Source organism: Coregonus lavaretus (genome assembly GCF_964263955.1).
Source record: "Coregonus lavaretus genome assembly, chromosome: 9".
Taxonomy (NCBI): Eukaryota; Metazoa; Chordata; class Actinopteri; order Salmoniformes; family Salmonidae; genus Coregonus; species Coregonus lavaretus.
In genome coordinates this window covers 7,471,357-7,488,873 of record NC_139996.1, presented here as the reverse complement: position 1 = coordinate 7,488,873, position 17,517 = coordinate 7,471,357, and the positions used below count along the sequence as shown (strand labels likewise).

At 45.1% G+C, this 17,517-nt stretch overlaps 1 protein-coding gene across 1 annotated transcript; it reads left to right on the top strand.

Moving 5' to 3' along the window:
• On the top strand, window positions 1-15,921 carry LOC311135136 (CCR4-NOT transcription complex subunit 4-like). The gene is made up of 12 exons (XM_084169030.1): window positions 1-212; window positions 749-946; window positions 3,226-3,312; window positions 5,606-5,707; window positions 6,034-6,159; window positions 7,252-7,379; window positions 7,499-7,720; window positions 10,374-10,431; window positions 10,890-11,151; window positions 11,313-11,876; window positions 12,505-12,771; window positions 13,287-15,921. Exons 1-12 carry the CDS (start codon window positions 39-41, stop codon window positions 13,661-13,663), a joined length of 2,565 nt encoding a protein of 854 aa, XP_084025156.1. The 5' UTR covers window positions 1-38; the 3' UTR covers window positions 13,664-15,921.
• Window positions 15,922-17,517: the final 1,596 nt, after the last annotated feature.

The following is a 17,517-nucleotide window of genomic DNA, read 5'->3' as shown; positions in this document are numbered from 1 at the left end:
ACCAGCCGTGACACCTGCTCCCTTCACCGTGCCGTAGGATGTCCCACAGCCCCGAGATTAAGGAAGACCCTATGGAGTGCCCTCTGTGCATGGAGCCGCTGGAGATTGACGACGTCAACTTCTTCCCCTGCACCTGCGGCTACCAGATCTGCCGCTTCTGCTGGCACCGCATCCGCACAGACGAGAACGGCCTCTGCCCCGCCTGCAGAAAGGTACGTAACCTATCCTAACCACTAACCCTAGCCCTTCTCCGACACTTCTGCTGGCACCGCATCCACACAGATGAGAACGGCCTCTGCCCCGCCTGCAGAAAATAGGCTGGCTGGCTGGGTGGGGGACTGATACCCAGTTCAACGGTGACCAGGAACAAATGTTGATGTCAATGCAGGGGTTATGGAAATGTGACATACAGTCTAGTACAGGGCTCTCCAACCCTGTTCCTGGAGAGCTACCCTCACTGTAGGTTTTCGTTTCAACCCCAGTTGTAACTAACCTGATTCAGTTTATCAACCAGCTAATTATTAGAATCAGGTGCGCTAGATTAGGGTTGGAGCGAAAACCTACAGGACGGTAGCGCTCCAGGAACAGAGTTGGAGAGTACTGTTGTATTATAATGTAATACTACTTTATTCTTCCAACAGAGACAGAAATGATTCTACTCTGCTCCTAACTCTCCCCCAGAAGGATATACCTATAGTATGTACAGGTGAGTTTACCTGTCTTTCTATCTCTTCCCCCTGACATTCAGCCGTACCCGGAGGACCCTGCGGTGTACAAGCCTCTGTCACAGGAGGAGATCCAGAGGATAAAGAACGAGAAGAAGCAGAAACAGACCGAGAAGAAACAGAAGGTGACAGAGAACAGGAAGCACCTGGCCAGCGTCAGGGTAGTTCAAAGAAACCTGGTCTTCGTGGTCGGGCTCTCTCAAAGGCTGGCAGACCCAGAGGTGAGACACACACACACACACCGAGAGAGAAATGGAGCAGAGTCGACAATATAAGCCTTCTACATTAATATACACTGAGTGTACAAAACATTAGGAACACGTCTTTCCATGACATAGACTGACCAGGTGAAAGCTATGATCCCGTATTGATGTTACTTGTTAAATCCACTTCAATCAGTGTAGATGAAGGGGACGAGACAGGTTAAAGAAGGATTTTTAAGCCATGGATTGAGACATGGATTGTGTGTGTGTGCCATTCAGAAGGTGAATGGGCAAGACAAAATATGTAAATGCCTTTGAACGGGGTATGGTAGTAGATGCCAGGCAAACCAGTTTGTGTGAAGAACTGCAACGCTGCTTAATTTTTCACGCTCAACATTTTCCCATGAGTATCAAGAATGGTCCACCTCCCAAAAAGGACTTCCAGCTAACTTGACACAACTGTAGGAAGCATTGGAGTCAACATGGGCTATCATTCCTGTGAAATGCTTTCAACACCTTGTAGAGTCCATGTCCCGATGAATTGAGGCTGTTCTGAGGGCAAAAGGGGCTGCAACTCAATATTAGGAAGGTGTTCCTAATGTTTGGTATACTCAATGTAGATATACTATATCAAGATGGGCCTAGATCTTTTTAGTTTTTTGTTAAGGTTGCAAAATGCCAGGAAGCTTTCCTGAAATTCCCAGGTTTTCCAGAAATTGGGAATCCTACCACTAGGATTTTTTGGAAAACCTGGGGATTTTGTGAGTTTCCTGAATTTTGTAACCCTAGTTGAAGTACCCTTTGAGGGTTTTTCTCTTAAAGCCTCACCGACCCAGAGGTGAGTCCAACATCAGTAGTGGAGGAGACATCTAGGTACTTAGTTGTTATAGGATGTCCATATTTTCTCATCTGTTTTCAGCTAAATGCCATAGGTTTCTTCTGTAAGTAAAATGTAATGTGAGTATACTATCCCATTCCCTCTACAGTTAACCCATGCATACCTTTTTGCCTGGGCAATGTTTTTTGCTGCTTATGCGCTGAGTACATAGTTGTATCATAGAGTACTTGATGTCCACAGATGCTGATGGAGATAAAAGCATTTAGCACATTGATTGGAAGTAATTTGAACACGCGCCAAATCTCCTAAAGTCCCCACCCCTCCACTTTGCTTCAGTCATTAAAGGGATACTGCGAGATTTCGAGACTTGGTGTCGTTTTTCCTCATATAGATGTATAGAGGTCACAACGTTGGATCTGTCCCGTGGGCAGCGTCTGTGAGCCCGTGGGCAGCGTCTGTGAGCCCGTGGGCAGCGTCTGTGAGCCCGTGGGCAGCGTCTGTGAGCCTGTGGGCAGTGCCATTCAGATGGATACAGCGTTGCGATCTCTATAATTCTCTATGTGACAATGGGACAGAGAATGAGGAAGTGGATAAAATCAATTTTTTTAAAAAGATTATCAGTAAAATTTAACGAATGTATAAAATATTGATGACTATGTATAGCTTATTAGCTTTGTAAGTAAATGACCAACCACACAGCTTTGGGTAGTTAGATTTATTTCCCTGCTTTTGGGAGGAGCTGGCTAATGTACCGGAAGACTTCCAGCAATTGCGCTAAGCTAACGATATGCTAACTTCAATCATCTCCAAACTGCACACAGAGACATAAAAATGGTATCAATGAGCTCTTCTGACTCTGGGGAAGTAGAACAAGGACCTACATCTCGCAGTATCTCTAAGTCGGGGCTCCCCAACCCTGTTCCTGGAGCGCTACCGTCCTGTAGGTTTTCACTCCAACCCTAATCTAGCGCACCTGACTAATAATTGGCTGGTTGATAAGCTCAATCAGGTTAGTTACAACTGGGGTTGGAACAAAAACCTAAAGGAGGGTTGCTCTCCAGGAACAGCGTTGGAGTAAAAACCTAAAGGAGGGTTGCTCTCCAGGAACAGGGTCGGAGTTAAAACCTAAAGGAGGGTTGCTCTCCAGGAACAGGGTCAGAGTTAAAACCTAAAGGAGGGTTGCTCTCCAGGAACAGGGTCAGAGTTAAAACCTAAAGGAGGGTTGCTCTCCAGGAACAGGGTCGGAATAAAAACCTAAAGGAGGGTTGCTCTCCAGGAACAGGGTCGGAGAGCCCTGCTTTAAGTAGTTAGACGAAGATTTCATCTCGCTATTCTGTTACCTGATCATATTTCTGGTCTGCTGACCTAGCTGTACTTGTTTCCCCTCTCAACTGTATTTATTAAGGTCTGTTTGTGAAACATGTCTCAATCATCATTCCTGTCTTCGTTTTTTCCACAGGTTCTAAAAAGGCCAGAGTATTTTGGGAAGTTTGGGAAAATACACAAGGTGGTCATCAACAACAGCACATCATATGCAGGTTCACAGGTAAGAACTGGTTCTATGTGGCTCAGTTGGGAGGAGGGCGGCTCAGTTGGGAGGAGGGCGGCTCAGTTGGGAGGAGGGCGGCTCAGTTGGGAGGAGGGCGGCTCAGTTGGGAGGAGGGCGGCTCAGTTGAGTTGTATCGCTGCAGGGATCACATACACATACTAAAATATATAAACTCAGCAAAAAAAAGAAACGTCCTCTCACTGTCAACTGCGTTTATTTTCAGCAAACTTAACATGTGTAAATATTTGTATGAACATAACAAGATTCAACAACTGAGACTGAACAAGTTCCACAGACATGTGACTAACAGAAATTGAATAATGTGTCCCTGAACAAAGGGGGGGTCAAAATCAAAAGTAACAGTCAGTATCTGGTGTGGCCACCAGCTGCATTAAGTACTGCAGTGCATCTCCTTCTCATGGACTGCACCAGATTTGCCAGTTCTTGCTGTGAGATGTTACCCCACTCTTCCACCAAGGCACCTGCAAGTTCCCGGACATTTCTGGGGGGAATGGCCCTAGCCCTCACCCTCCGATCCAACAGGTCCCATACGTGCTCAATGGGATTGAGATCCAGGCTCTTCGCTGGCCATGGCAGAACACTGACATTCCTGTCTTGCAGGAAATCACACACAGAACGAGCAGTATGGCTGGTGTCATGCTGGAGGGTCATGTCAGGATGAGCCTGCAGGAAGGGTACCACATGAGGGAGGATGATGTCTTCCCTGTAACGCACAGCGTTTACATTGCCTGCAATGACGACAAGCTCAGTCCGATGATGCTGTGACACACCGCCCCAGACCATGACGGACCCTCCACCTCCAAATCGATCCCGCTCCAGGGTACAGGCCTCGGTGTAACGCTCATTCCTTCGATGATAAACGCGAATCCGACCATCACCCATGGTGAGACAAAACCTTGACTCGTCAGTGAAGAGCACTTTTTGCCAGTCCTGTCTGGTCCAGCGACGGTGGGTTTGTGCCCATAGGTGACGTTGTTGCCGGTGATGTCTGGTGAGGACCTGCCTTACAACAGGCCTACAAGCCCTCAGTCCAGCCTCTCTCAGCCTATTGCGGACAGTCTGAGCACTGATGGAGGGATTGTGCGTTCCTGGTGTAACTCGGGCAGTTGTTGTTGCCATCCTGTACCTGTCCCGCAGGTGTGATGTTCAGATGTACTGATCCTGTGCAGGTGTTGTTACACATGGTCTGCCACTGCGAGGACGATCAGCTGTACGTCCTGTCTCCCTGTAGCACTGTCTTAGGCGTCTCACAGTACGGACATTGTAATTTATTGCCCTGGCCACATCTGCAGTCCTCATGCCTCCTTGCACCATGCCTATGGCACGTTCACGCAGATGAGCAGGGACCCTGGGCATCTTTTCTTTTGGTGTTTTTCAGAGTCAGTAGAAAGGCCTCTTTAGTGTCCTAAGTTTTCATAACTGTGACCTTAATTGCCTACCATCTGTAAGCTGTTAGTGTCTTAAAGACCGTTCCACAGGTGCATGTTCATTAATTGTTTATGGTTCATTGAACAAGCATGGGAAACAGTGTTTAAACCCTTACCGATCACTGCACCTGAACACAGCCCATCTGTAATTAGCCCACCCAACTACCTCATCCCCATATTGTTATTTACATTTGCTCATTTGCACCCCAGTATCTCTATTTGCACATCATCTTCTACACATCTATCACTCCAGTGTTAATACTAAATTGTAATTATTTTGCACTATGGCCTATTTATTGCCTTACCTCCATAACTTACTACATTTGCACACACTGTATATAGATTTTCTATTGTATTATTGACTGTACGTTTTGTTTACCCCATATGTAACTCTGTGTTGTTTTTATCGCACTGCCTTGCTTTATCTTGGCCAGGTCGCAGTTGTAAATTAGAACTTGTTCTCAACTGGCTAACCTGGTTAAATAAAGGTTAAATATATATATATATATATATATATATATATTTTTTTTTTAAATTAAAAAATGAAGATCTGTGAAGTTATTTGGATTTTTACAAATTATCTTTGAAAAACACTGTCCTGAAAACGGGACGTTTCTTTTTTTTGCTGAGTTTACATACTCACTGTACTGTCAATTACTTTGGAGGAAAGTGCCTGCTAAGTGAGAGATCATAAGAAGTGGGATTGAATTCAAAAGCAAGTGGGTTCGTCTCAAATGTAAAATAGGAAGGTGGTGACATGAACTACATCTCTAATAAAAAATTAGCTGTGTGTTTCTTATGACCTATTCTGAATATTATTTTCACTGTTTTCTGATCCACAGGGTCCCAGTGCCAGTGCATATGTCACCTATATCCGCTCTGAAGACGCCCTCCGAGCGATACAATGTGTAAACAATGTAGTAGTGGACGGCAGAACACTCAAGGTGACCGGAACAGACATTCTCGGACGCAGATTAAACCAAATCCTGGATTACAATTGTCAATGGAGATATTCCATTGAGCTTGTGTTTTAGTCCAGGACTAGGCTTAATCTGTGTCTGGGAAACTGGTCCTAGAAGTAACTGTTTTGTTGACGTATTGTAAGGAATGTTATCAAATAAAGGACTATCTAATCTTAAATGCTGTATGACCTTTGTCTTAGATAAGTAATAATATGATACATTAGAGGGCACCTCAACTGAAGAGAACATTAATCACAAGTAGATTTTAACTGAGCTTTCCTTTCTGTATGTTTTTTTCAAAAATGCAGGCTTCTTTAGGTACAACAAAATACTGCAGTTACTTCCTCAAAAGCATGCAGTGTCCCAAACCAGACTGTATGTATCTACATGAGCTGGGGGATGAGGCAGCTAGCTTTACTAAAGAGGAGATGCAGGTAAACAAACCTTTTATTCTTCCTGTGTGATTGTTGGTGGGTGACTAGAGATGCCAGATGTACTTTCTCTTGACGTCATGCGGTGTACTTGCCTGTGTGTCTACCTTGTCCCAGGTTAGATCATGTTCTTCCTATTCTCTTGGAGGATGTTTCTGTATCTGCCTTTCCAACCATGTTCTTACTTAAAGGGGCTTTGGACCTCAGCATTAATGTTATTTTGAAGCTAGCCTGGTCCCACATCTGTTTGTGCTGTATAATCAACTCACATGGTCGTTGTCATGCCAGATCTGGGTCTAGGTAGAAGCTGTGATGCGTTTGAATTGAGTCAGGTGTCTGTGGTGAACAGTGGGAGCATTGTGTCAGGTGTCTGTGGTGAACAGTGGGAGCATTGTGTCAGGTGTCTGTGGTGAACAGTGGGAGCATTGTGTCAGGTGTCTGTGGTGAACAGTGGGAGCATTGTGTCAGGTGTCTGTGGTGAACAGTGGGAGCATTGAGTCAGGTGTCTGTGGTGAGCATTGAGTCAGGTGTCTGTGGTGAACAGTGGGAGCATTGTGTCTGTGGTGAACAGTGGGAGCTTTGTCAGGTGTCTGTGGTGAACAGTGGGAGCATTGTGTCAGGTGTCTGTGGTGAACAGTGGGAACATTGAGTCAGGTGTCTGTGGTGAACAGTGGGAGCATTGTGTCAGGTGTCTGTGGTGAACAGTGGGAGCTTTGTGTCAGGTGTCTGTGGTGAACAGTGGGAGCATTGAGTCAGGTGTCTGTGGTGAGCATTGAGTCAGGTGTCTGTGGTGAACAGTGGGAGCATTGTGTCTGTGGTGAACAGTGGGAGCATTGAGTCAGGTGTCTGTGGTGAACAGTGGGAGCATTGTGTCAGGTGTCTGTGGTGAACAGTGGGAACATTGAGTCAGGTGTCTGTGGTGAACAGTGGGAGCATTGTGTCAGGTGTCTGTGGTGAACAGTGGGAGCTTTGTGTCAGGTGTCTGTGGTGAACAGTGGGAGCTTTGTGTCAGGTGTCTGTGGTGAACAGTGGGAGCATTGTGTGTTATGATTCACTGCTTAAATGACTTAACGTTATTATGTTTGTGTCCTTTAGGCCGGGAAACACCAAGAATACGAGCAGAAACTACTCCAGGACCTCTACAAAATGAACCCCAGCTTTCTACAAACCTCAACGTGTGCAGGGGAAAAGTCAAAAAGCAGATCTTCAAATTCTACACAAAGGTATGTTTTGGTGTTTTGGTTCTCCTCCCTCTACCCAACAGAAAATATTTGTCCTGGAGGCCTCTATCGATTTGTTCCACACAACATCCCTTTATTGGATATTTGTCCATTTATCACAGCAGACCGAACAACGGCAATGGCAAGGATGGGTGGCCGACGCTATCGGGGTATGGTGGCAAACTGGCCAATGGGCTGTCAGAGGACAGGAAGTCTCCTCCGCTGCTAGACTGCTGCCTGGACCCAGATGTCATGACCTCAGACGGGTTAGGACTTGGCCTGGGGCTGGACACCGAGTTGGGTGCTGCCCTGTCCCCCTTCTCCTCTAACTGTGACAGCAACAGGTAATATGGAACAAGGGTTCTCAAACGTTTTGGGGCTGTGGACCTCTTTTGTGAAAGCACCCCCTCATAGTCAGAACAGAACTTGAGTGCGATTTAAAAAATAAATAAATAAAAATCGCCTACAAGGAGTTTTATTATGACGTCTGTAGTATGGTCAGATGAACCAAGTCTCAGCCCCGGGGAAAAAACATTTAAAAGGCACACCTCTTAGCATTGGAGAGAAAATGTTGCACCTTTAAAGCTAATTTCCTGTAATTCTACACATTTTGTCATGGGGCAGAGATGTTTTTATTGTTGCAGCTGTCAAGCTAATATCCTGTAATTCTACACATTTTGCCATGAGGCAGAGAGAACTTTGCTGTTTTTAAATCTTATATTAAAGTGCAGTTATGTAAAACCAAAAAAAATGGGGGGAATAGTATTGAGTTGAAAAATGTATAATTGGTGGATTACTGTGGATACCATTATGCCTGTGAGCCTCCAAGGTCCATGTTGCCCAGGGTTAAGAACCTAAATTGTAGATTAATAATATTACACACTTGTAAATTAATCCATGGATCCCTTGGCCAAAAGTATCTTTGTAATATTCATTTAAAAAATGTGTGTGTGGATAGATGGATATATAGAGATCTGGCCGCGGGCCCCATGCAGTACCATGACCCCATTTTGAGAACCCCTGATATACAGTGCCTTCAGAAAGTATTCATACCCCTTGACTTATTCCACATTCTGTTGTTACAGCCTGAATTCATATATTTTTTTAAATATATATATATTTCTGTCCATCTACACACAATACCCCATAATGACAGTGAAAACATGTTTTTAGAAATTTGTGCGCATTTATTGAAAATGAAATACAGAAATATCTAATTTACATAAGTATTCACACCCCTGAGTCAATACTTTGTAGGATCATCTTTGACAGCGATTACAGCTTTCTGGGTAAGTCTCCTAAGAGCTTTCCACACCTGGATTGTACAATATTTGCCCATTTATTCTTTTCAAAATTCTTCAAGCTCTGTCAAGTTGATCATTGCTAGACAACCATTTTCAGGTCTTACCATAGATTTTCAAGTAGATTTAAGTCCAAACTGTAACACGGCCACTCAGGAACATTCACTGTTTTCTTGGTAACCAACTCCAGTGTAGATTTGGCCTTGTGTTTGAGGTTATTGAAAGGTAAATTCATCTTCCAGTGTCTGGTGGAAAACAGACTGAACCAGGTTTTCCTCTAGGATTTTGCCTGTACTTAGCTCCATTCTGTTTATTTTGTATCCTGAAAAACTCCCCAGTTCTTAACGATTACAAGCATACCCATAACATTATGCAGCGACCACTATGCTTGAAAAATGGAGAGTGGTACTCAGTAATGTGTTATATTGGATTTGCCCCAAACTTAACACTTTGTACTCAGAACAAAAAGTTAATTGCTTGCCACATTTTTTGCAGTATTACTTTAGTGCCTTATTGCAAACAGGATGCATGTTTTGGAATATTTTTATTCTTTACAGGCTTCCTTTTCACTCTGTCAATTAGGTTAGTACTGTGGAGTAACTGCAATGTGGTTGATCCATCCTCAGTCTTCTCCTATCACAGCCATTAAACTCTGTAACTGTTTTAAGGTCATCATTGGCCTCATGGTGAAATTCCTGAGCGGTTTCCTTCCTCTCCAGCAACTGAGTTAGGAAGGACGCCTCTATCTTTGTAATGACTGGGTATATTGACACACCATCTAAAGTGTAATTAGTAACTTCACCATGCTCAAAGGGGTATTCAATGTCTGCTTAATTTATTTTTACCCATCTACCAATAGGTGCCCTTCTTTGTGAGGCATTGGAAAACCTCCCTGGTCTTTGTGGTTGAATCTGTTTGAAATTCACTGCTCGACTGAGGGACCTTACAGATAATTGTATGTGTGGGGTACAGAGATGAGGTGGTCATTCAAAAATCATGTTAAACACTATTATTGTACACAGTCAGTCCATGCAACTTATTATGTGACTTGTTAAGCACATTGTTACTCCTGAACTTATTTAGGCTTGCCATAACAATGAGTTTGAATACTTATTGTAAAAATTGTGAAAAACATTATTCCACTTTGACATTATGGGGTATTGTATGTAGGCCAGTGATGACAAAAATCTCAATCTAATTTAAATTCAGGCTTTAACACAACAAAATGTGGAAAAAGTCAAGGGGTGTGAATACTTTCTGAAGGCATTTTAGAATAATATTACTTTATTAGTCAATTTTACAATTACAACAGAAATGTTAAAGTAACAGGTAATATACAGTGGAGGGTTAAACCAAGCTGTACTGAGAAGCCAGGCAGTACTATTCTGTACTGAGAAGCCAGGCAGTACTATCCTGTACTGAGAAGCCAGGCAGTACTATCCTGTACTGAGAAGCCAGGCAGTACTATCCTGTACTGCATGGTTATGCATTCACTGTTGTTGCTGGAAACGTGCTGAAAAGGACTGTGTGAACAGAGAATCCAAGCCAGCCCAGTTTGGTTCAGGTCAGCACAATAGAGTGAAAAGGTTATAACTCACAGGCCAGACTGGTCTCCTTTTGGTCCCTTTTAAATGCTGGTGGTGGTGGTGGTGGTGGTGGGCCGTGAAGATCATAGTCTGTTTCTGTTTCCCTCTAGTCCCAGTGACAAACCTCCGGAATCAATAGGTAGGGTGAATGGAGAGACTTTACAACAGGTAAGAAGACATTTTACATTTTAGTCATTTGGCAGACGCTCTTATCCAGAGCGACTTACAGGAGCAATTAGGGTTAAGTGCCTTGCTCAAGGGCACGTCGACAGATTTTTCACTTAGTCGGCTTGAGGATTAGAACCAGCGACCTTTCGGTTACTGGCACAACGCTCTTAACCACTAATCTACCTGCCGCCCCCTTTACTAATGAGTTAAATTCACATGTAGAAGTACAGAAATTATTTAACAATTTTAAATGTATTTTCATGATTTTTATAAATGTATAGATAATTACTTTATTACATGAAGTACATAGTGATGTTATTAGGGAAATTCTTGTTATATCTATCCAGAGTATACAGTCTCTTCTAAGCCTTTTCCAATGTTGGTTTTCATTATGAGTTATTATTTCTTACAAATAGTACAATCTCACAGACATTACCCTTGTCCTCCCCCCTCTCCAGATGCCTAACAGTGAGTCCCCCTCCCCTCCTCCGGGGCTGACCAGACCCCCCAGCAGTCTGGTGGTTCCCATCAGTGTAGTGGACCTCACTGCCCGCTCACCCTTCGAGGGGGCCGCTGCAGAGTCCCAGTCCCTGTTCTCAGACAACAGTAACTTCAGACACCCCAACCCCATCCCGTCCGGCCTGCCCCCCTTCCACAGCTCGCCTAGAGGGGGATCTGACTGGCCCATGACCCCTGAACCACAGAGCCTCTTCGCATCAGGTGGGTTGTGTGGGGCAGAGACACTGACACACACACTGTTAGCAGACGATGCTTCCTTTGACAGTGCAGTGTCTGCTCCACTGCGTTTCAGCTAGACAGCCTTCATTATGGTTTGAAACATTACCACTAGATAACGTTTCATCCTTCTCTCCCTTCCCCAGACACAATACCGGTCTCGTCCTCTACAGACTGGCAAGCGGCCTTCGGCTTCGGCTCCTCCTCCAAGACACAACAGCAGGACGACGACCTGGGCTTCGACCCCTTCGACATCACGCGGAAGGCCCTGGCTGACCTCATAGAGAAGGAGCTGTCAGTCCAGGACCAGCCCAGTCCCCTGGGGTCCCCTGGCCCCTTCAGCCTCCACCACCCCGGCTCCCACCACGGCCTTCACATCCCCCCCTCCAACCCCAACCATTTCCCCAGCAGCATTGGACCTCCACCCCGCCTTTCTCAGCTCCACCACAGGCAAATGTATAGTTCCTTTAGTTTCCCTGGTTCTCAGAGTCAGAGCAGTCATCATGGTGGAGGTCAGGCTGCCCATGCTGCCGCTGCCTCTCAGCATCCCTGGATGGACATGCCTCCCTCGGCCTCGGCACGCAGCAATAACCACCTCCTCTCACACTTGAGCCACTCGGCCAACGCTGGAGGGGGACGCGGAAACTTCCTGGACTTGAGCATGCCTCCTCAGCGCCACAGTACAGGGCTGGGAGGGATCCCCATATCAGGTAGGTTGTTATAAGACATTTTAGTCATTTAGCAGACGCTCTTATCCAGAGCGACTTAGTTAGTGAGTGCATACATTTTATTTGTATTTATTTTTCATACTGGCCCCCCGTGGGAATCGAACCCACAACCCTGGCATTGCAAATGCCATGCTCTACCAACTGAGCTACACGGGATGAGACCCTGTCTCTGTCTTCTGGAAGTGTTGAGGCCAGGGGTCAGTTATATGTCCTGTCTCAATTCAGGAAGTAAACTGGAATTGGAATTGGAATTTCAGTTTACATCCTGAATGGACTGAATTGAAATGCAATTGACCCCAAACCTGTTTGAGTCATGTTTAATACAATCTGTCCAGTATGACCATAACAAGCATTGAATGTCAAAATGTCATAGTTTTCCCTGTTTCTACCATGTTATTTTGACCTTGCGGGAAACAAATTACATGTAGATATAGTTCTGTTTTGGCCACAAGATGGCAGTCCAAAGCCACCTGTGAAGATGTGGATTCATCAAACGTCTTTATTAAATGTCTAGAAATATCTACCGTTTATGTATTTTTTTTACAGAAGCAAATCAGCACGGCTTATTTTCTAATTTCTCCTTAATGAAATAAACATGTTCTCTCTCTAGAAAGCAGCTGTTCTATAGACGGCCTTAATGTGAAAGAATGGCAGGCTGGCCTGAGAGCTCTCCTACCCAACATCAACATCAACTTCGGTGGTCTCCCCAACTCCTCCTCCTCTTCTTCCTCCTCCTCCTCCTCTTCCTCCAGTGTGAACCACATCGGGCGGCCCAACTACATGGGGGGCATTGGTGGGCTCCACGGGCCAGGGGGATTATCACACAGCCTCAGCTGGGACGGTACGGCCAGCTGGATGGACCCAGCGATCATCACAGGTAGTGAGTAACCCCAGACGCATTTATTACACAGGTATTATACGATGATGATTACTTTTATTATATCAAATTCATTCTGTCTAACAATTTATGTTATTATTTACGCTATTAACTTATTAAGATACATTTGAAAGTGTTATAAGCAGAGTCTTGACATTTCATCTTTATTTAGCCAGGATACTCTACTCACCAACAATAGTCACTGTTTTCCAGGGAGGTCTGTAGAAAGCACTAAAGATACTAAATGGAAGTGGGGGCATCTACTCTCCTACTCCAGGGTTTCTCAAACTGGGTCCGGGGACTCCCCTCCCCCTGGGTCCGTTGTGGTTTTTGCCCAAGCACTACACAGCTGATTCAAATAATCAAAGGCTGATGATGAGTTGGTTATTTGAATCAGCTGTATAGTGCTAGGGCAACAACCAAAATGTGCACCCAGGGAGGGCCCCGGGACCGAGTTTGGGAAACCCTGTCCTACAGTTCCCACTCACCCATCTCTCTCTCTCTCCTCTCTTCAGGCATCCCAGCCTCAGCAGGTAACAGTTTAGACCTTTTCCAAGAGGACCAGAACCCTCCCCACTGGCTCAAGTCCCTCCAGGCCCTGACAGAGATGGACGGCCCTGCCCTGCCTAGCTCCTCCCTTCCCCAGCAGCCCCAGAACCAGCAGCACCATCCCCAGTCCCTCCACAGCCACCACCATGGCCTCCTAGACCAGGCTGCCTCACACCCACACCTCCCCCTCCACCACAGAGCCGGCTCCGGCTGGGCCCAGCCCAAACAGGCCATCCCCAGCCAGTTTCACAGCCCTCCCCCAGGCTTCCAGACAGCCTTCAGACCCCCAGGCCAGAGCGCTGCAGAGCTGCTACAGAGTACCGCAGCCGGGGACCGACACTAAACTAAAGACGGATTACAGCAGTTTCCTAATTCCAATCCCCTACCTAATGCCATACAGATACAGTACACACACCAATCTACAGATGATCAGATTATGAAAAATAATTAGCTAACAAAATAACAAAGCTTTCTTTCTTTCTCCTTCCAACTTCATTTTTTTCCGGTTCTGACGGCCTATTTGTTTGTTCGTTTAGTTTTCCGTGGCACATGACATGCATTGCCAGGTACCCCTTTTGGTCTAAAGTAAACCGCCTTACTGTGAGCTCCAGTAATCAGGGGTGTTCAGTAGTGAAACGTTTTGAAAACGGGAAATTAGTGTTTCTTACTGGACAGATAAGTCCATGTAGTCCCTGCCGGTATCAGTTAGTTTTCTTGCGTTTGGTGCATAATGAATACGACCCAGGTGAATTGTTTGGGATCAGACCGACTTCTGTGAGCTTCACTTGAGGTCCGTCTTTTATGATCTAGATGAGAACAGGAGCAGTGTTAGGTTTTGTGACACCCAAGTCAATAACTACAAACGCACAGGAAACAAGATTAGCTAACGTGAGTAATTTAAGAAGTAAACTAATGATTAAATATGAAATGGGTGAAAGAAATGAAGTCACAATTCCACTTCTTTGAGGATGAAGCAACAAGCTGAATGGTAAATCTGCTCTTAAAGCTTTGCCCCAAAGACACTCATCCTCCCCCCTTTGAACAGAACAGGAGACTGAATGAAATTGTTTACCCTCCCTCGCTGCAGAGAAGCCCCAGAGCGGTTAACTTTGGGCATGTTCATTTAAGGAGAAAATGCCTTAAAGTTTAACGGTTTAAGAGGTATGGTTGAGAATCTTTAGAGAAGTATAGTTGAGAGGGACTTGTTGTAGTTCAGATGACAGAAAATGATGCGGACCGAGATGGGCACAGACTAAGACGTTAGGAGGGGGGAGTTGAGGGCACAGCCAGGCTATAAATGCTACGGGATCCATGTTAGACAGGGTCGCAATGGTCACGTTCCAGGCCGACTAGATTGCAGTCGTGCTGCACTCACTCAGCAACCAATGATCGACTTTGAAGTCGGTGACAGACTGCTATATCATATATGTGGTTAGCTGAGATAACCGATCAGCTATACCTGATTAACTGGTTAGCTGAGAACACCAATCCAGGCGTTGTGAGATCTGGCAGGCAACCACAATGTACTCTGCCTGGAACGCGCCCAACCAATGACTTGTCTTGTACAGGTCATTAAAACCAACGTTGTTCCCTTTGGGCTCAGGGGTCATGGTGCCCCATCCTGTAGTAGAGGGAAGATTCAGTTGAACCTCTGTATCAGAGGATGTAGCACTGCCTAACTGGAGGTCCGGCCGACGGGGTTAAAGAGTTATAGTCTCACCACGATTCTCGGGTTGGAAGAAGAATAGGCCTAGTCTCGCGATACCAGACCTCGGCACGTTAAGTGTTAATTCTGGGGAAACTTAGAGCGGCTGGAGTCCCAGGTTAGAACGAAGAACAATATTTAAAGACTGTGTTGTGAGTGAAGATACAGGCTAATACTGGGACATCCTGAGAGCCAGGGTTTAGTATGATACTCACAGTGCCACTGTGTGGCACCTACAATAGCTAAACCCTTATCAGGAGAGTCACCAGAAAGCAGATGGAACAGAGAAAAGGGGTTGATGAAAAGGCTTCCCAGATATGCAGGTCAGAGCTAATACTAATAAGGGTAGCGCTAGCGTAACAAGTTTCCCCCTGTTAAACCCGTGAGGGCTTTCAACGAGGCCTTACCGTGAATTAATGAGAAAAGGAGCTTGAGTGATTGGCTTGGGAAATAGTGTCACCATGTTCTGATATGCATCTGTATAAAAAAGTATGAGAATTTTAAATAATGCAATGTGATATCGGAAAGTGCTACAAGACAAGATGACAAACGACGGCTTGCAATTTAATCCAAGGAGCTCTCTGCCTTTCTCTGGGCCAAGAGAATGAATAACCTGTCCTCCCTTCACAGCCTCTTTCTTTTTAAGTCTTAACTCTATGATCTGTCCCTCTTTCTCTCTCTCTGTTCATCTCTCCCTTTTTCTCTCTCCTGCTGTCCCCTATTAAAACAGTATTCACCAGAAACAAGAACTGATCCAGGAGAAACCAACATAGTCCGTCGTACTACCGTGGTTTTTAACATGGGGCTGAGTTAAACGCTCATTGAGGAGCTTAAAGGAATTGAACTGTCCTCTGCAGGTCTGGAAAAAGAAACCTTAAATAAAACGGAAAACCCCAGTGCTCGACTTGGCTCTTTTTGTTTCACAGATTCACACTGTTTCTCACGTTTCCATGTCATTCAAGTTCAAGTATTACATTGGTTGTTCTAAACTGGCATAACATGTTGATACAGCCAGTGTAACAACTCCTAGGGTCTGTTTCCTGGACACGGAATTATCCTATCCTGGACTAAAAACCTATTTCAATGGAGAATGTCCATTGAGCATGCTTTCTAGTCCAGGACTAGACTTGATCTGCACCCGGGGAACAAACCCTTAATGTTTCTGATGTAACGTAAGCTTGATCTCCACAGCATGAAGACCTGCATTTTAAGACCAGTAGAAAATTAGAACGTCCTTAAATGTGCCACCACAAAAACGTCAGGACTGTAATTCAGCTTACTCTCCACTAGGGGGCATAGTCTGTCTTCACTCCCTGCTGAAGCTCTGCAATCCAAATTTAGGATGTGTCCCAAATGGCACGTGTTTGTCTGAGAGGGAGAGATGTAGTTGTGTGTGTTTTAGTTCTTGCATACTGTATGCAGTCCTCAGCCTCCTCCTGTGCAGTGCACCCTGGCCCATGCAGCCAGTCAGCCTATGCAGTACTATGGAGCTACCTGCAGCAGAATAGCAGTGTACTGCTATAGCTCATTGCCCTCTAGGACCTCTGGCAGATTTAAGGTAACAGTGGGGAAACTGATCCTGTGATATCTCTACTGTCAGTAATGTACTGTGGTGGCGGAATCCCGGTGTGACTTCAACACCTCACGCTGGTAGAATAATGTTTACCTTATTATTAATGAATGTCTGCGTATTAGTTACATAAGGGATAGTCAAGGTTACGCTAATGCATCATGACAGCATAAGAATCCAACCTTATTCATCATTTTACTTCTGGTCTTTCCTGTGAGATCCCACCCTATGCGTTAATTAATGTACTGTGGTGACAAAATTGGAATATTATGTTATTCTTCTTGCCTGTGGGTGTTGATGAATGAATGTCTCTACTGTTCATTAAGTAGTTTAATCTGAAGCAAGGTTAAAACTGCATGAATCCAACATTGTCCCTAATGTTACCTGTGGTCTTCCTAGTGTGATTTTCAAACCCCAGGCTGCTAGAATGTTGTTCTGAACCTTCTTGTTAATCAACATCTTCCTACTAGTTAAATCTGAGGCAAGTCAGGGATAATCAAGGTTATGCTAATGCTTCACAATATGAGAATCCAACCTTGTTCATATGTTACCTATGATCTTCCCAGTCTGTGTGATTTACAACACCTCATGCTGCCATGAATGTCCTCTTATGTAAATGCAATGCTGAGGCAAGGATATGCTATGAATCCAACTTCGTCCATAATGTTACATTTTACATTTACAATTTAGTCATTTAGCAGACGCTCTTATCCAGAGCGACTTACAGTTAGTGCATACATTATTATTTTTCATACCCCCTGTGGGAATCGAACCCACAACCCTGGCGTTGCAAACGCCATGCTCTATCAACTGAGCTACATCCCTGCCGGCCATTCCCTCCCCTACCCTGGACGACGCTGGGCCAATTGCACGCCGCCCCATGGGTCTCCCGGTCGCGGCCGGCTACGACAGAGCCTGGATA